Source organism: Dermacentor albipictus, chromosome 5 (assembly GCF_038994185.2).
Source record: "Dermacentor albipictus isolate Rhodes 1998 colony chromosome 5, USDA_Dalb.pri_finalv2, whole genome shotgun sequence".
NCBI lineage: Eukaryota > Metazoa > Arthropoda > Arachnida > Ixodida > Ixodidae > Dermacentor > Dermacentor albipictus.
In genome coordinates this window covers 73,182,895-73,203,045 of record NC_091825.1, presented here as the reverse complement: position 1 = coordinate 73,203,045, position 20,151 = coordinate 73,182,895, and the positions used below count along the sequence as shown (strand labels likewise).

Genomic DNA, 20,151 nt, shown 5'->3' with positions numbered 1-20,151 from the left:
AGGGCTCTGTAGGTATATCAATGGGTTGAAGCAAACCAGCGGGAGGCATAGCAGGCGTCTTCCGGCGCTGACACAGGTCGCAAGAAGCGACATAACGGCGCACAGAGCGATAAATGCCAGGCCAGAAGAAGCGGCGCCGCAGGTGGTCGTAAGTACGAGTGACGCCCAGATGTCCAGCAGTAGGAGCGTCATGAAGTTGCTGGAGCACGGTGAGTCGAAGGTGCTTGGGGACGACTAGGAGGAGCTCCGGGCCGTCAGGACGAACGCTACGACGGTATAAAGTTCCATCGCGCAAGGTGAACATCCGAAGGGACGGGTCATTGGGCGAGGAGCTTAGGCGTTCCATAAGTGTTCGAAGAACAGGATCCTTGCGCTGCTCGTCGCCAATGTGGAGGAAGCCGGAGAGGGACAGAATACTGATGTCCGAGTCTGCATCGGTATCGTCCGGTTGATCCACGGGATTGCGGGACAGGCAGTCAGCGTCTTTATGCAGGCGTCCTGACTTATATATAATAGAAAATGTATATTCTTGTAGGCGCAATGCCCAACGTGCAAGTCGTCCAGTTGGGTCCTTCAAAGAGGAGAGCCAGCAGAGGGCGTGATGGTCGGTGACAACGCAGAAGCTCCGACCGAAAAGGTACGGGCGAAATTTCGCGACCGCCCATACGAGCGCGAGACATTCTCTCTCAGTAATGGAGTAATTTCGCTCGGGCGTGGAAAGGCGGCGGCTAGCGTAAGCGATGACACGGTCTTGGCCCTGTTGACGCTGAGCGAGGACAGCGCCGATGCCATGACCACTCGCGTCAGTTCGTACTTCAGTGGGCGCAGAAGGGTCAAAGTGGGAGAGAATCGGGGAAGTGGTAAGCCGCTCAATCAGGGTAGAGAAGGCTTTCTCCTGTAGCGGTCCCCAAGAGAAAGAGGCGTCTTTCTTAAGAAGGTCAGTGAGAGGGTGAGCGATGTCCGCAAAATTTTTCACAAATCGCCGAAAATAAGAGCATAAGCCCAGAAAACTACGGACATCGTTCGTTGAACAAGGTACAGGAAAATTTCGCACGGCGTGAACTTTCTGTGGATCAGGTTGGATTCCGGCGGCGTTGACGAGATGACCAAGCATGTTAATTTCACGGCGACCGAAATGGCACTTGGAGGAGTTTAGCTGAAGGCCAGCCCTGCGAAACACGGAGAGTATGGTTGTGAGGCGCCGCAGGTGGCTCTCAAAGTTCGGCGAAAACACAATCACATCGTCGAGGTAACACAGGCATGTAGACCACTTCAAGCCGCGCAAGAGAGAGTCCATCATGCGCTCGAATGTAGCTGGCGCATTGCATAATCCAAAGGGCATGACTTTAAATTGGTACAGACCGTCCGGTGTGACAAAGGCGGTTTTCTCGCGGTCCATCTCATCGACGCTAATCTGCCAATAGCCGGAGCGGAGGTCAATAGATGAAAAGTATTGGGATCCGTGAAGGCAGTCAAGAGCGTCATCAATGCGAGGCAAGGGATAAACATCCTTCTTTGTTATCCGGTTGAGGTGACGGTAGTCAACGCAGAAGCGCCACGAGTTATCTTTTTTCTTTACTAAGACAACCGGTGATGCCCACGGGCTACTGGAGGGTTCAATGATGTCCTTGTCCATCATCCTGTCTACTTCTTTCTGTATGATGGCCCTTTCTGTTGCCGAGACACGATATGGCCGCCTATGAATGGGGCTGGCGTCACCGGTGTTGATGCGATGCGTGACAACAGATGTCTGGCCAAGTGGACGGTCGTCCAAATCAAAGATGTCCCGATAAGATGACAGGAGATGACGAAGAGCTGTTGTTTGCTCGGAAGGAAGGTCGGGGGCGATCATCTTAGAAACATCGTCCGCAGGCGTCGAGTACGAAGGAGTGGATGACAAAGGTCCGTTCGTACTGAGGAAGGATTCAGAGGTCAAAAAAGAAATCTGAAATTCTTCCAAAGGAGTGATATGCGCTATGGCGATACCGTGTGGCAAAACATGTGACGAGAACCCAAAATTGAGGATGGGCACGCGAGCGCAGTTTTCGCGGATCCGAATTAAGGTGCTCGGTAGGGCAATATTACGCGACAAAACCACGTCAGTAAGCGGCGACAGGACGTACTCGCCATCAGGTACGGGAGGACAGGGCGTCAGCAGGAGATTTGTAGCAGCCTGTGGAGACAGCCTTGCAAATTCAGCAGCACATAAGCGGTGTGGAGCACAAGTGGTTGCGTCGGCAGGAAGCGGCAGGTCCAACTGTACAACACCTGCGGAGCAGTCAATTTGGGCAGAGTGTTTCGAAAGGAAGTCGAGGCCGAGAATTAGGTCGTGTGGGCAGTGTTCAAGGACGATAAATAGAACAACGGTATAATGGCCCCCAATGGTCACACGTGCTGTGCACATTCCAAGGACAGGTGACGTACTCCCATCGGCGACTCGCACGGTGCACGGTACGGCGGGGGTCAGAACCTTTTTGAGCCTGCTGCGGAGAGCAGCGCTCATAACTGAAAGCTGCGCTCCTGTATCAACGAGAGATCTAACAGGAACGCCATCGACTTCAATGTCCAGCAGGTTTCCACATGTAGGCAGGGTCAATAGAGGATTTGTGGGCCGGGTCGGAGTTGCAATATATATATATATATATATATATATATATATATATATATATATATATGTGCGTGTGTGTGTGTGTGTGCCTGCGTGTGTGTGTGTGTGTGTGTGTGTGTGTGTGTGTGTGTGTGTGTGTGTGTAAGTACCGGTACGGTAAGGAAGATTCGATTTCCTGCAGGAAATTTCCGTTACTCAAGTTGCATGCCACGTCAGCAGGAACATTAATGAAAGCGCTTATAGAAGTGCATCAGAAACTCATCGGAATCCATGCAAACGAATACTGTCGCTAAACATTCCGCGCATCATATAAGAGTCAGCGACGCTTTCTGGCGATTGAGGAAGGTTCTGGAGTACTTTCCCTGTGCGTGGCGTTGCTTTTCGGCTGGTATTACTTGTGTACTTTTCAAAGCGAGCTAGATTGCTTCATTCGATGAGAAGAAGCAGAATAGATGCCTTTTTCGCTTAGTGATGCTCGCTGACTATGCAGAAGAATACCGTATTGCTTTTTCCAGACCTAAAGCTACACTCGCAACTTTTGCCGCTTAATCGTGGATACATGGCACTCGCTCCCACCCCACTTCGCAGCGAGCTGTCAGTCCAAACACGCCCCTCGTAGTGGGAACACACGCAGCCCGCGGCAGCGAGCACTGCGGGTGCCATCGACAGTTTCGGCGAAGCCTCCCTGTCGCCCAAAGTGCAATTATGTCGCCCGGTGTCGTTTGCAGTGCGATGCATTCTCGGCATGCCTGGAGTGGCACAGAATTGCCCGACGAAAGTGGCAGCCCGCACAGTCCGTGCGCTTTGCTCGTTCGCGAGGGCACATCGGTCTCGCGGGAGGCGCTGCTTTATTGAAGTGCGTCGTGCGAAGTGGCGGCCGTCGCCTATGGTGCGATGAAGGAGCCCCGAGACTGTTATTTTTTTTTAATTTTATTTTTTTACGATCGCGCTTACGCTCCGCCCAATATTGGTCGTTAACATACCGCCATCTGCCACGCGTCGCAGAATGCAAAGCAAAAACAGTGGGCGGAACTGCTCAAAACAGCAATTAACTCGACTGGAGCTCGCAATAAAAGAGAGAGAGAGAGAGCGACAAAAAAAGGAGCGGCGGGAGCTCGCAGACAGTTTTCCCTTGAGTGGCGCAGTATAAAAGCGAGGAATCATGCTTCTTCCTTTTGTTTTTCTCTTGGTATTTAAGAGCCATGAGGGCCTTTCTACAACTTATGGCGCTTTCTTGAAGTGATTAAGTCCTGGCGGCATCCCTTTAAGCGGTGTATCATAAACACCCGCAACAGTGGTTGCTTAAAACGAAAAGTGTCAAGTCGGAGAACTGGCAGCTGTTGTGATGACGAAACGAAATTCAGGGAGTCATAGAGCGTAAACTTAAATGAACGACGCAGCACGTACCACTGCCACGGCTGCTTGATAAAAAAGAAAGGTGCGGCCTGCCGCGTGCATCGAAAACGCTGCATCCGCCGTGGCGCCATCAGTCGGGGTCTGTCGTCCGGCGCGTCCCGTCCTTGAGAGCTAGCGCCGATCGGCCCAGCCAAGCGGCCGAGAATGCAACTACGGCTGAGACATTCGTTCCCATTGCAGCCCGCCTGACGTGGCAGGCTGCGCCTTTTTTTTTTATCCAGTGGTTTTCTGGTTTTTTTTTGTTATCCAGTGGCCATGCCACTGCTTGCAATGCATTTTATTGGTGTGAAGCCCTATATGTCTCATCACTCAATCAACCTTCAAAGTCATTGAGCGAAAACCCATCGACGACACCAACGGTGCAAAAAGGCCACGAACCCTCCACCTTTGGTGGGAGTCACTGGTGGTAATTAAGGCAAAGTTAATGAGAATGAATGTAACTAAGATATAGGTAATTAAGGCACTCGAACCAACGAGATTTGGGGGGAGTCGAACTCACGACCTTTGCTGCTAATGAAGGCGAAGTTAATTAGACACATTTCATTAAAGTACAGTTTAATAAAACATTCGAACCCACCACCTTGGGTAGTAGTCGAACACTCGAGCTTTGGAATTAAGAGAGACGACTAAGCGAAGTAAATTAGGAGAATTAAGGCTGATGACTAAGTGCATTAAGAGGATGAGTAACTGAATTAGGGCAATGACTAAGTGAATTATGAGGGTGCGCAAGCAAATTCAGAGGGATGGCTAAGCGAAGTAGACTGCGCGAATTAAGGGAAATCTGTACGTCATGTGTCCACCTTTAATGCATAGGCACTTGGGCTTTCGCCTTCAAGTCGTCTTAGGGGATAAGGTAAGGAACCGGGTGATTTCTTTTACAATCTAAACCGCAGAAAGAACGTTTAGAAAACTAAACTGGACGAACTAATGCAGTTACCTGCGACTGAGGTTATGACATAAACCTCGCAATGTGTTTTCATTAGCAGTACAACCAGGAAGGCACAAATGGCTACATCCACTGACAAGGCTCAAGAGATGAGAGTAAGTGCGAATATCGCGCGAATAACACAGGCTGCCACACCACACGGCAGCACGCATCTACGCCTAAAACGTGCATTCTTCGAAGGACCGAATGTCAAGGAGAACTATGGATCTTAAGCGTGCGTGGCGCGTGATGCCGACTGGATCTCTCGCTTTCTTCCCGTATTTCTTTTTCTGATTTTTACCGTCGTACATTGCCCAGTAGCCTATCACGCATATCTTGGTTAACCGTCTTCTTTCCTTATCACTTGCTCCCTTGTAAAAGAAAGTAGTGCACAGAAATTGGAAGAGCAGAATGAACTCGCTTTTTGCCAACACCTTCACTTCACTGGCAGCTATACAACTGCAACAAATACACTTTTATCTGCTAGCGGGGAATAATACTTGAATTTATTACGCTCTTTCTAATACCTGTCGTTGGTTTGTAGCATAAATTTTCAAACTTGCATATATATATCACAAGAAGCCAACAAACACAGACATCAATGACAACATAGGGGACATTACTAATTGAAATAAAGAAATAATAAATTTATGTAAATAAAAGTGGATGAAAAAAAAGAGGACAATAGCCCACAGGTGGCACACGGACGCACGCCTTCGCCTTACGCGTGTGATATCCTTACCAGCTGAGCTACCGCTGGCGCCGCCCTCCCGTCCACTTTCTGGGGTATTTATGTGTTACTGCTAGAACTAACCCTGGGAGTGTTAGGCAGTGCCTTCATTTACGAATATAGGCTGGGGTTGTGGAGCATCCTTCCTGCCCCAGGCGTCATGAATACGTGTTCTATTTGGTTGACGGCAACTGGTCAATAAACCGACACCTGCTATCTGACGGCATCAATGTTGCCGCATTCGAGACCCTTGTGTTGTAATCAATGAGAACAAAGCGAACCGGGGGGCCCGATTTTAATTAATCGTACCATAAGAAGCTAACATGTACCGACACCAAGGCCGCCATAGGCGAAATTACTTTTCCATACTAGTTGAATTATAGAAATGAGTGATTAAGCTATGATTAAGAAAATCAGGCCCCACGGTTTTCGACTAACATATATATATATATATACACGTCTCTATCTCTATCTGTGTGTGTGTGTGTGTGTGTGCGTGTGTGTGCGTGTGTGTGCGTGTGTGTGCGTGTGCGTGCTTGTGTGTGTGTGTGTGTGTGCGTGTGCGTGTGTGTGTGTTTGTGTGTTTGTGTGTGTGTGTTTGTGTGTGTGTGTGTGTGTGTGTGTGTGTGTGTGTGTGTGTGTGTGTGTCACTTTCTTTCCTGTCAGGTCCGTTGTCAGCACCTTTAGAGGTGATTTATGTGAAGTTTTATTCCTGTGATCGTGCTCTCGTTCACTAATGACTAATTTTCTTAATTTTAGCATGTAACAACTTTACGCGAATACGAGTAGCTAACACCGCCTAAATGTGCCAACATCCCTAAAGAACATGTACAGAGAAATATCCCATATAGAAACATTCACTGAAAATTTCCTATCGGGGCTCTCGCGTATCCCTTCATCGAGTATAGATGGAAACTTCATGGTAGGGAAGCAGCGCTGCAAATACGTACAGAAAGGGGAACACAAGACGAGTGCCAAGGTGCAGCCTCACCTGCTTCAGGTACTCCCTAACGCGGTGCGTGGGGGCGTCCAACAGGATGTTCGATTCGCCACGCCGTCCCACTTCGCGGAACACCTTGCGCAGCTCCTCACCCGGCGAGCACTGGCGCAGCTGAAACGTGATGTCTCCCGTTGACGACAGGCGCAGCAGTTCTCGAAGCCGGAGAAGCGCTGCGATGAATATGCGCGACGTTGAAATGTGATAAAAGCAAGCAAAACTGAGGCGCATTACTCTACTTGGAAGCACACGTAAGCCTTTACCTATGTCAGCGAAGCCACTGCGCAACAGTTGACTTTTTTTATCTTTTTTTTTCGTTCTCCTAGGAGTCTATCTATAAAAAAAGGAATATTTTTATTCCAGTCGATGACCTCCATTAAAGGGGAAATACAAGAGAACAATCATATACTGCACATATGTCACTTTCTTTGTAGATTGTAGTAAGAGTAAGCTAGAATGACATATCAAGGTACTATGTATCTTGTATAAAGATGCACAATGCATATATATATATATATATATATATATATATATATATATATATATATATATATATATATACATATACATATATATGAGAACAAGGAGGTTCACGACGATACGTGCTGTTCGCTATCCTGCATTGTGGAAGGCAAAAACGATATGGTAAAGACAAACAACGATAAAAGAACCACACGCAATCTTATAGGCGCACGTACCGCAGTGTTTAAATAAAAACAGCGCATGATGTTACAAAAATTAGGCGAATTGCTGAAATAGCTAACTTCCTGCATAGAAACTTTCCTGGAATAAGTACTTAAGTTATCATTACGTTCCCTTGGCTAAAGGGTTGCTTAAAAGGGATAATGATACATCCCCAGGAGCGGAAGAGAAATAGCGCATAAACGTGCCTGGAAAATGGAGGCGCACTTTGGCTACGGACAGTTGGCTTTTACTACGCAAGACATAAATTCAATTCAGAGGATACAGGCTCTGCGCAATCTGCCTGTAACCATAATTCCATTACATCTGCGACAATCAAACGTGGTTCCTACGTCTTTATAGCACACCAAATGGCAGTTTCGCGTTAAAAGGCGCATTATGTCGACAGAACGCTTATAACGTCTTTTCAGGTTCTAACAGCAAGCAAACACAATCACTGCATATGGGAGATGTGCTGGCTTCCTGCTTCCCATATCACTATTTATTTACGTATTAAACTTACAAGCACAGTGGCAAACGCCATTATTGAGGTAAAAAAGCCAATTTCAGTGCAGTGGTTATATAAGGCGATTCAGGCATTACGCAATTTGTTCTGGTTTCTACACTGATGACTTCTTTGAAGCGTGATTAGACACAGACGAAAAATTGTGTATATGGCACACCTCAGGGAAGCTGTTCATCAAAAGGAACGAACGTTTGTAACGTTTTGATGATCATGACGCAACCGATTTGTATAATGCATTTTCACTAACAATCGCGCACCGTAAGGGACAACTGATCCAATTATGCCAGTTGCTGTACTGCCTACATCTCTTTTTGACATACTAGAAAAGTAGAGCTCTTAGGTATATAACATTTAAGACCAGGCGTCAGGGAAATAAATAAATAAATAAATAAATAAATAAACCCGAACAGAGGGATTCTGCATTTTAGATTTTTGAACAATCAAACAGCTGACAATCTTTTTCAGACAATCAAACAACTGATGTAGTGCTCCGTAGAGTGCTCACTACGTTTTCTTCATAACGCAAAGTGGTTTCCTGTGTAACAGAGTTTCTTCCGTAATTAAAGATTTTCAGCTCAACTAACGATTCCAGCGATATCAGTGAAAAGAAATTAATTTGCCAGTGCAGTTTGGTAAACCACATGAACTGAAATACTGCAGCATGGTTGAAAATATCAGATTTGTTCTGAAGTGAAGCACAGACAACTAAAGAATAGACGACATTGATTTTGGGGTTCACTACCACGACAGTTACTTTCGCAACGGCTTGAAGAACACAGGAACACATCAAACGCTGCTACGTATACCTTTCGAAATTAAGTTGTTCGCGACAGAACAGCAATACTGCGCATCTGCAGCACAGTGGGACACGGCCTGCAGCGGTGTTCGCGCTCATCCCACGTCAGAGCGTCGGCCAAAAGTACTTCTCCTGTCATAAGGGCCGCCTTTCTCAGTCGGCCGCCTGTCCGACAAGGAGAGGGATTTCCACCCCGGCTGCTCGACTCATGTGCGGCGCAACGGGGAGATCAATAACCAAGCCGGAGCCAAGTGGAAACCGATGAATACCGTGGGAAGAAAAAAAAGGAAAGAAAAGGTAGAGCGTACAAGACAAGACCGAGGCAAGTATACCAGAGAATCGGTGGCGAAAGAAGGAAAGACGGAGTGGACGAAGAAAATTCCTGCAAGAATTCTCGATGCCGCCGTGAGATGAGCTGGCACAATATATATATATATATATATATATATATATATATATATATATATATATATATATATATATATATATATATATATATATATATATATGCGTGCGTGTGTGTGTGTGTGTTACAAGCGGCACGAAATCGACGAGGACTAAACGTTTGTGAAGTACGGTTGCAGGAAGAAACGGTAAGCACTGATAGGCGAGCTCGAGCGTTTGATCGATGTCACAGTTAAACGTTTTTGGTGAAGATACGCAAAGCGACTCGAACATGCTTCATACAGTAAGCAGAAAGCATACGCTGTATTGGAAAAAAAAGAAATGTACACAGAAGGTGGCTGCACCCGACAAGAAATGAACGAAGACACACTGCGCGTCCTCGGTTCCAAGTGACACGAAAGATTGGAGTAACTAAAATTACGATAACGACTTAAGCACCCGATAGACGCACAACGTTCTGCGTAATAGTAAGCCTGTAGATTGCATATGTGCTCGCGTTTGGTAAGAAATTTCCCCGTGTATATCTCTAATAATTTTAATGAGTTAATCCTTTTATTATACGTATATGTATCATTAGATATGTTGGCAGGAGCCCCTGGAAACAGCTTCGAATTAGGTTTTTTAAATATGTCTGATGACTTGTTAATATTCTTTCACATTAGAGTAATCAGAAATTTTTTGGAGCCCCAGATGTTTCTTTCTTTTTTTCTCACTGCCTAATGTGTTTTGAAACGGCATTGTTCACCATATTTCTGGTGGGTACGCGATGTACATGTTTGTGTTCTGTTTGAACTTGTTCGTAATTTGCACATACCAAAATTTATTTTCAGTGGTTGAAGAACTTTCTTGTTATACATAATGCGTTTCGGACGATTTCGCCAAAATACACAGAAGCAATTAGTGATAGAAAATGGCATGAATATTTTAATGGAAAAACTTTTGGAACTTATTCCAAATCGTGTCTGGATACAGCGGCCGTGTCAGTACCGGTATTCGAACGTCAAATCTCTCGATCACAAATCCAGTGCCGTAACGCAACTCCCCAGGGGAATTTTTTTTCCTTTATTACAGCGAAGAAGAAAGGAAGCACTTACTCTCATGAAATGGTATATGGTAAAGGCAAATTTCAAAATGGTATAGGCAAATTTCACTACAAGTAGAATACGTAAACCAGTCAAAAACACTCATATATCCTGTGTATTAGAATTATTTATTCCTGGAAGATGTTCCTCGTTGCCCGCGGTGGCTGAGCATTTCATCTACACGTGTTGTTTCCAGTGATTATATTGCAAGAAAATGAGATCATAAGGCATGGTACTGTCTTTCGTCGCGTCAAATTACCTGATAAGAGTAAACTTAATTTCCAAGTCCTTTCCACTCTTCGTTGTAAAATTTCCGAGTAAGAACTGCCAAAATAAATCAGACTGAACGAAGCAATGTTCAATACTTTCTCGAATTTTACATATTCTACAATTTGTTTGTCATGGAATAACCAATTAGTTAATATGCAGCCACGTCCTCTCAAGAAGTATGGAGGCATCAAGATTAAACAAGAATGTTCTTACCCCCAAACACACACGTTTTCTTAGCGCGAATTAATACATCATAAAATTAGCAATTTACAAATGTAGTACAATATACTGGTATTGAAAAACACACATGCTTTACATCTCCAATTAATACCTTGTGACTAAAGCTAGGTAAATGTTATTTGAAAACCAGGTTTGAAGAAACGAAACTGCTTCAGCAAGTTTTTTGGAAGCCCTAGGAAGAATAATTTTAAACGATGTAGAATACAACACGGGAAGGCAAAAAAAAAAAAGATGAGATGTGACACTGAGCAACCATGCGTGAAAATGGATGTGTAGCATCACGAAAGCATATCGAGAGCAAGCCTAATGCCTTATAAACAAACGTGAAAGGTCCACGCCAGCCCGCTCAGGCAAAAAAGCAAACCAAATATCCTGCCGCGTCGGCTCCTACCCGGACGGACTGCCAAAGCATGCAGGCGAAGACCCCTGTGGAATAGTTAAATGTTCTTGCATGCGCAATGAAGGACATGAAGCAAATACAGTGTGGCAGTGAAACAAGTACTGCAATCTGTTGCTCTTGCGACGAGAAACAGTTCTCTGGGACCAGTGGCCTCAGCTGCACACCCAAGTTTTGTGGAACAATCACACCAATGTGAGCTATTGTTACGAAATCGATCGAGATAACGTAGAGCACCAATATTCCAGGAGAAGACCGGCCACCTGCGATAGACCAACCCAGCGAGAGTATTCGGGGCTTACCATAATTAATGGGAATGCCAATGGATCAACAAAAATATTGCGTTAAAGATATCGCTTCTCCGACACGTTTTTTTCCTGAGCATAAAAACGCAACACCTACCGCACGATCGAGGGCGTTGACTAATAGAGAGCCATAATTAAAGCCCGTCACCATGTTCTGCGAAATGACACTGAGGCACAACGCTTATATATAGAGAAAACTAAGGTGGAAGTGTGCACATGTGTATCACAGCAGCATGAATATAAAACGAACATTTACATTTCGGCTTATTCCACCTGTCAATAGCCCATGTGCATTCCGGTAGGCAGGATACTGCCTATACTAACATGATTAGGCAGTTGAAAAAGAAAATGAAAATATGGCTGACTTTATCGAATGCTATAGTCAAATTTACTTGGATGAGAGCGACGTGGCGAAACCAAAACAACACACACTCAAGAATAGAAAGGGCAAATGATACAACCCTGGGTGCCACATGTCTGATAATGTCCGACTCCGAAACACGTCAGCTAAAGGACATTTGACAAAATCAACAGTAATATTCACTTTCTACCCTGGTGTTCATACCTCGCGCATTGACAGGCGAGGTGAACCTTAACACGGCACAACTGGAAACTAAGCTATTCGCTGCCACTCTAAAGAAATTTACTTTTATGTAATGTACATAATATGATGTAATGGCGCTCGCCATCACTGGAGCGTCACATGCACATAATAGGAAAAAATACACTGTAGTTAACAGCACCGTGACCATAACTGAACTCTACAATTCGTTTCTTTTGTTTACGCTTGAGCCTATTGAGGCGTGCCGATTACCTCGAACTCAGCCGGTTCGCTAGGCCTAATTTTAGGTCGAAAGTCAGGCGTTATACCTCGGCGCCGCAACTATCAAATTATCTAAGTTTGTGCAGTGGAACTTCAAAAGCCTTTTGCTATTCATTTTGAGTTTAAATCAAACAAATTGGAGCTCAAGCACCGCCAAAGCTGCGGTTGTGAATGGAAAAGTTATGAATAACATATCTGTGTGCAAAAACGCATTAGAGACCCGGCGAAAGATATTGAATTTAAAACTGAAAAAAAAAACATAAAAAAAGATGTATTCGGTTTATTGAGGGAATCATGCGCCCTTTGAGCGTGCATGTGCTGCTCTGGGGATATTTATGCAGCGCTTGTTGTTCAGTTGCGCAATTAGGTATGCAAATGACGCGGTGGCTGGCGCATCTCTAGTTGTCTACAATTTGCTGTAATTACATACACCGACTCCTCATACGTAAAAAGAGAATGTTTACTTTAGGTTTCTTAACAGACGTCCGCATTCATGCGAAGAAAGAAATGGAGATGATCAGTTGGTGTTTTAGGCATATTTTTAATCTTCAAACGCGCACTATGATAAATGTGCAAGAACATAAACCAGGGAGACGTATTGCATGGTACGAAGTTCCGCGGTCGCGCGTTAAAAACCAAGAAGTAAGCCGTAGACTCCAGCAGCCATAAAGGGACGCTATACTTGCATCAGACAGGGCTGCACACACTTATTTGATGCACTTTCCCTTTATTTCTTTTTATAGGCCCTCGACCAATGGCACGAATAAGAAAAAAAAACAGAATGAATCAAAGATTTAACGAAACAAAGTAAAAACACATTAAGGAGGGCAATACAAACTCCCTAAGTAGAGAACCACTCATGCGTCTGAATACATGCCTTCGAGGAATTCTTCTGTTGTTGCACGTTGAGCAAAGAACGACGTATAAGCACAGTCTGCAATTGAAGCTGAACGCGGTGCACCAGCGAAAGGCGCAACCTTTGTGCAGACCGCACTTGAGAGAGACGCGGAGAGTCGAAAGAAGTCGGGCGTATATCAACGGTACACGGCCCAACACTACGTCTCGCAGTAACTTTAGCTCAGACTTCGCCACTACACCCGATATAGACCCTGCCGTCATGCGCACACAAAGCCACCAGAGCACTGCTGCACTCTTCAAATACCCCTGGGCTCTGCGACTGCCTTTGATTGCGCGGTTGTCTCTGTGCGTCTGTGCAACGCAAAACTTCATGACCTTTTCGTTATCGCTTTCTGTCCTTTTTTTTTCTTTTCTGCCAATTTCAATTTCGTTCCATCCACTCTACGTTTTCTTTATATATGAAGAAGGGGCATTCACAAAAAAGCTACTAAGGTTAATACATATTAAATTCTACTACATCGAACTCTACTACTATTGAATTCTTCGTTATGCAGATTAGGGCAGCAAGCCAGCTCCAACCTAATTCAACTATGTGACTTTTCTTTCTCTCTTTCCGCCACTATACACCGCAGCAAATAACAGTGCAATGAGTTGAATTGGACAGTAGGACTTCAACCATGGCAGCTACTCTCGCTTTATTAAAAAAACACAGCGAGCAGGCATAAACCATCTCGGAAACAAGAGAACCACGAGAAGTTACGGTAGGCACAGCAAGAAACGCCATCATAATGGAAGAAGCACACACAGCCGCACCTTACAATGCGACGCCCGCATTTGTTGAAGGGTTATTATGATCGACTCTTTACAGGGAAACATCTAACTCCGAGCCAAGATGGAAAATGAACTGCTTCCGAAGACAGCAGTGGAAGCATAACAGCCGGAATATGCGAAATGCGCAGAAGAATAAGCGAAAATAAAGATTTTTTTTTTCAATCCCACGGGATTCAACAAGGCCCTCTATAGCGTGGTTCCGACGATGCCTCGTAGCATATATCTCCGTGTTTCTTCATCATTATTATTTCTTTAAAGGTTGATGGGCATGAGCGCTGAACAGCTCCAAAAGTTCGAGATTGAGAACTTAGCTGACTTATAGAGGAAAAATCTTGCTTACGTTCATAAATATCCGCTTCGGGGTAAACGCGAGAGCCAAACAAATTGGCATGTGGTGTGGCACTCGCTTCGAAATCATCATGTTCAGTAAGCGTGGCCTTCAGTATCGTGGCAATATCGTTCCACATAAGTTCCGCAAAGTACGTGGAATATTTCTGCAAATTTGTTCCTCTTACGTGGCGGAACGCACGTATGACAAGAATAGAATGTTCCACCTAATGACATTTAGTCGGAACGATATTAGGAGTGATAAAGAAGCCCGACCGAAGGAAGAGCGAACGCTCAAGGACGTTCAATTCACATAAGATCAATTATTACGTTGAAAAATTTCACAAGGTGTTCTGCTTAGTGGATCTTATATCGAACAATATCAAGACTGTATGCATTCGCGAATCCCACCGACGTCAAATATCCATGTTTTGCTACAATTACACAAAAACTAGCTGCGTATTAGCAGTTCCCATAATTTCATCGATGTTCTGAAATTAACACAATACATTTTCATGGAAATATTTTTTCTTTGGTGAGTACATCCGTTTAATGCCAATTCATTATCTAGAGATTTTGATGCCGTGTGGCATATTGTGCGAAGCCACATCACTATATCTTACGCCGTTAAGAGATTCAGCTCAGCTTATTTTGCGACCTGGTCGCTAAATTAGCAGGCGCTGGTGCGGTCTGGTGAAATGAAGCATGAATCTTTTGTTGTTGTTGCCGCGTGGTACGTTGAAGACAGTGACGAAGCATTTTCATGAGTCACCACATGCATTGTTGCAGCGTGTGAGGCGAACTACGTTGCCTTGCAAAAGGACCGATGGCAAAATCCTAAAGCAGAAGAAAGCGCAATATTTTTTTTTCGCGCTTCTCATCGACCCTGACAACCAGAGGAACGATAGTTCCAAGTTATTTGCAGCTGCGTCTACTGCTCCCATACATGGAAAAAGTGTCGCTTACAACACGACATTCTGCTTTATTTTCTGCTCGCTTTCTTGTTTTAATGTACGGTTATTTACTTACATCATAAGTCCGCTGAAGCCACATTGAAAGCACGGAATTCTCCGCATAGCTGGTCTTTCTATTGCAAGACTGCGGTGGCAGAGCGGACAAAACAGAAAGAAACACGAACACAGGCAACGCCGAAAAATCCCCTCAACTACGTGAAAGCGCGGAGACCGGGTCAAAGTAAACAAACCTCCCGTGGAGTGGAGAACAATCTGGAGACGGGTGACAATGCCGACTCATTGAAGGACGCTTTGGTTAAACGTAGGAATGTGGAATGCAAACGGAAATGGAATTCTGCAAGCCTCCATCTCCACTTGCCCTGATACGAAATGGGATCGCTCTTCACTCTGGAGTATCCTACACCTTCAGGTGCACACACGAACGCGCAGACGAATACACGCGCAAACAGGCACACACACGCATGCGGCCACAGATACGTACGGAAGCACGTACACAAATCTCAGTGAAGCGGCACTTCCATGTTCCAAGCGCATTCGATTTTCTTTTCGTATTCTCCGTGTAACGGTTTCAATCGTACGCTCATATTTGTCTTTCCTTCTTGCATTCTTAGCCCGTGCATTTGGCGAGGTCATGCACCCGAACATCCGGTGGGAAGCAGACGAACTGAGGAAACAAACGAACGCAGTCGCGAAGGAGTACATAGCTATCCGCCGCACACGGGCGAGACAAGGTAAAAAACATTAAACCCGGTTGGCGAACAATGTCCTGCTTTTTCTGCAGTGTTTTCTCCCGTCTCGCATTTCGGCGGGCCTTCGCTGCCATTGTCCCGCTCCATGGGTTGGCGGCAACGCAAAAAATAAAATAAAAAGAAATGTGGCCCACTTCCGAGTCTTTGGTGAGCACGATTGGAAGATGTCTGAGCGCGGACGACGATAAAAAACATTGGGGCGAGCTGAAATGTCGCCATTGCGCGCCTGTGGTATTTAAATAGAGGGACTAAGTGTCGGGGAAGGGTCCGAACGCGTTTATGACCTTGTAGCTACGTTAGCGGACGCCCAGTGCGCCGGCATGTCGCTTCGTGCATCGTTTTCGAAAGCACGTAACTTGCGGCGAGAAGCGATATCCTTTATTTTCCGGAAACATTTCTTTCTAACTTTCTTTATTTTGTAAAGTGCGTCGCAAAAGCAGAATTTTTTACCTGTCTCTTCAAAACGCTCTATGCCACCTTTTATTCTTCGCCGGTTCAATGTGCCGAAATTATAACGACAGTTTTTGCACTGGAAGGCAGGAGGTTAATAAAAAAAAACAACTTCAGAAGATTGTCGCTGGATTGAATGGTGTGCCAAAAGCAGCACACCATTCGCGAACTTTCTTGATAAGAGAGGGACATATTCTGCTAATTGTTAAGGCAAAAATTACACAGTCCATGATGTTCTATGATGCGACATAGACGAACATGGACATTAAGTCAGAGCAGGGAGCAAGCAACCGTTATTCAAAGCTGATGCACCAAGTGAGCTCAACACAGCCAAAAGAATGTGGCAACGAGAAAGGAAAAAGTATGCTCCTCAATGTGGGCTGCGGTCATTAGAAATAAAGCTCGAATACCGGAATATACGTGCTTGGCATAACACTGTAATAATGTCGAAATTATTAACATACCGATGTAACTTCAATGTGGTCTGGCACTCTACGGTTTAGGGCCACACTGTCAAAAGCAATTGCACGATATGTTAATCTGGAAGAAATATTTAGTGAAATAATGTCTGCTAAGATCAAATGGTTCATGCAGCTTTCGATCTCCCAGTATCCACTCCACTCGCCGCTATCACTTAGATCGGAGTTGTGTTTTTCTTTCTTCACACGAGTTCGCGCAATTCAAAGTTATAATTTATTAAAATATTCTACCTTCCAACGCTCGAAGACGACGACCTGAAGTGGAAACGAGAGCTAAAGAACCGCCCTCAGCCATCAGCAGTCGCCCACCACCATCAACTCCCCATGGGCTAATTCAGTAAGGTATTACATATGCAGCTGTTCATTTCACAACGACAGCCACATGGTTTCTATTACGCATGCAGTGAGACCTACAAAATTATGAGACGAGTGAAGGGGAAAAAAAAATTAACGCCTTAGAAAAAGTGGCGCTATGAGGTTCACGCATTGAAACTGCCTTGTTACAAAGCTCATTCCGGTGCACGATAGTTTCCCGAGTCTTCAAATTTGCAATGAAAGAATACGTTTATCCAAAGTGCCCGTAAACGAAGTTCGAACACAGTGGCTTTTTTTTTCTCAGAAGTTTAGTTTTGTTCATTTGTGCTAAAGAATGCCATTTCGCTAATGTTCTACAACCTGCTATCGCGTTATTTTTCTGCTGTTCCTGATAACAACATTTCGGCTGCAATACCATTAGTGCCAAGTGTCGCATTGTTTCTAGAAGGGCGGCGGTTTGCTTACGAGTTCTCTTGCAAACGCAGATGGCATTCTCAAGGTTCGTTAGACTTTTCCGAATCGTCAATCACCTTTGTTCAGAATAATTCAGCCAACACAGGCAGCTGAGATCTAACACAAAATTCTGACGAGAGAGCAAGGTCATCTGCAAGCTGCATAATTGCCAAATCAATATCTCTAACATAACAAAGGCGCTATTCAAGACGAAAAACAAAAGGAAGAAAGTAAACAGTTGCAAAGAACGCGAAAGGTAACCGCTGCGCCGTCCACTTGCCCTTCGTGGTTTCCCAAAAGAAATACAATAAACAAATATGCGAAAGCGCAAAGGGTTTGTTATCTGGGAAAGCGATTCCCGAGGCCTGTTTTAAAATATCCCCCCTCACCCACGCAGACCGTCCGGGGATGTTGCGGCTCGCGCGCCTCTCGAACCCTTTGGAGACGCCTAAGTGAGATCCCTCCCTAATTAACTACTCGCTCGGGGCACCACCGGACGCCGCGGCTGCGTGGGCGCGGTAACGTGCTTCGAGTAAGCGCCATTTCTTTTTTTCTTTCTCCAGCACTTCTTTTGAGAAGTGAAAATAGCAAGTGCCGACGAGTAGGCGCAGTGCGGCTAGACGGCACCTCTCTGGGGAACGTTGGCTGGTAGGGGGAGGGGAGAAGGAGGGGAATGAGGAGGGAGGTGAGGATGGTATAGAAGGCATTATTCCGATGCGTTCCGGCTTGCTAAATGTATGCTCCTTACGCGGCAGGCGACTTACATTTCTCCAGCAATTGCGATTACATTCTGTTCTTGTTTATTTTTCTTTTCTTTTTTAGCAAGCAGGACCCTTAAATAGGCTCATATCGTTGCCCCACGGAACCGTATTAGGGTCGATATTGCGCATAAGACAGCTTTGAATATTTTCTGCACGCCAACCTAACTTCACGGACGTAAAACTATGGTTTGGGTTTCTTTGTTTATCCCTAACTACAGGCAGGGCAGCACGCAACACAGATGAACACAGAATAGAAATATAAAACAGGATGGGTTGTATGGTTTTACGCATTCTTTCTTTGACCATAAGGGTTTTGTTTATGCCCGCTGTCATGCCTAAACGTGTACACACGCGTTCTGAGTAAGGTACAGCGCCTAACACAGTCTGCAAGCTGACACTCTTGATGGTCGCTTGATAAATCGCGAGGGCTAGTGTTATTCGGAAGGTGCAAGCATTAAATTTTGTTGTTTCTCAAAAAAAAGATATAAGAAAAGGTTCAGACAATAACGCCTGCACAGGAAACGCAGGGCGTTCTTTCTGCAGTAGCAGCACATCCAGAAACATTTAGTTAACTTCGTGCTATGTTACAATATGGGAAAATCCACTCAGTACGCCCGAAAAGCCACTTCGCAAGCCAGAAAAGGGAAAAATACGAATGATACTTAGCAATGCATGACGTCGCACTCACGTTTCGGCACGAAATGCAAGAAAGGAAAGCTTTGACCATTTTTCGTCTTTTATGAGTACACATATCATGGTAAATAACTAAAATAGACTATAAAAGAACACATTGCATTACCTATTTAATACCTCGCGTCAGTGTCCTTTTCAAGTAAAGGCACCTGCTCAAGAACTCGCCGAAGGGATTCGCCTCTGCATACCAGCTGTCAGTGAGGAAACATCACACCACTTACTCAGGCTGTCCTCGTAGACGATTGTGAAAGACGACCAGCCCTTGATGTCCAAGAGTCCTTTCAGCGCAGATCCCAGATTGGCACGCCGAGGTGAAACGCGGATTGAGATGGATGACGAGTCTCCGCTGCCTTCGTCACTGCTGACACCGCCGTCGCCGATGCCGCTGCCCGGCGCACGGGTGACGAGGTGGGGGACACGTGACCGCTTGCACGCGGCGTCCACGGCGGCAGAACCGGGGCCCGAACTCGGTCCCACGATGGCCATCACGCCCATCGACAGCAGCTTGCAGGCTGCGACAGAAGATGAAGTGCTAGTCGCTCAGGTTACTGAGCAGCTACGCGCGGCTTGTTATAGAAGTGGTATTGCACTGACAGGCCGCGTGTATGTCGCGTTCAATTTGCTGCGGGTTCGCGCAACCAAAATACAGCAAAATGGTAAAGTGGAAGATTTAGTACGGATGTATTGCTAGGAAACCACGACTACATCTCGCTATTTGATAATCGGACCTTCATCCTCGTCACTGACAATCAAGGGGCCAACACATAGTCAAGTATTTTCGCCTTTAGTCTTTGCCTTTCCAAAAAAAAATTCGTATTCTTCTTGAAAAACAAACATATTTGTTTGCTTGTTAGTCATTTGGCATATACCAACTCGCCTACACTAGCACCATAATGCGTTCACAATAGCAACTTCTTGGTTACTATTCGCTGCCACGTTTTCAGATAACATCCGCTTCCCTGATTCGCCATCTGCGAATCACATTTGCAAATTGTTTTCCAATTAGCGTAATTAGTTTAACGCCATCTTTCTCGCCACTATCGACCTCGAAACTCCTCAT

At 45.2% G+C, this 20,151-nt stretch overlaps 1 protein-coding gene across 2 annotated transcripts in view; it reads right to left on the bottom strand.

The window, feature by feature from the left end:
- The window catches only part of LOC135899727 (glutamate receptor ionotropic, kainate 2-like), a 244,053-nt gene that overhangs the window by 100,951 nt on the left and 122,951 nt on the right, over positions 1-20,151 (bottom strand). The window contains exons 3-4 of one of the 2 annotated variants that reach the window (XM_070538452.1): positions 19,313-19,623; positions 6,671-6,849 (exon numbers count right to left, since the gene is read on the bottom strand). In XM_070538452.1, the coding sequence (XP_070394553.1) occupies positions 6,671-6,849; positions 19,313-19,586 (453 nt within the window). In that variant the 5' untranslated portion in view covers positions 19,587-19,623. The remainder of the gene's footprint in view (positions 1-6,670; positions 6,850-19,312; positions 19,624-20,151) is intronic. The other variant, XM_065429051.2, reaches the window with a different exon arrangement.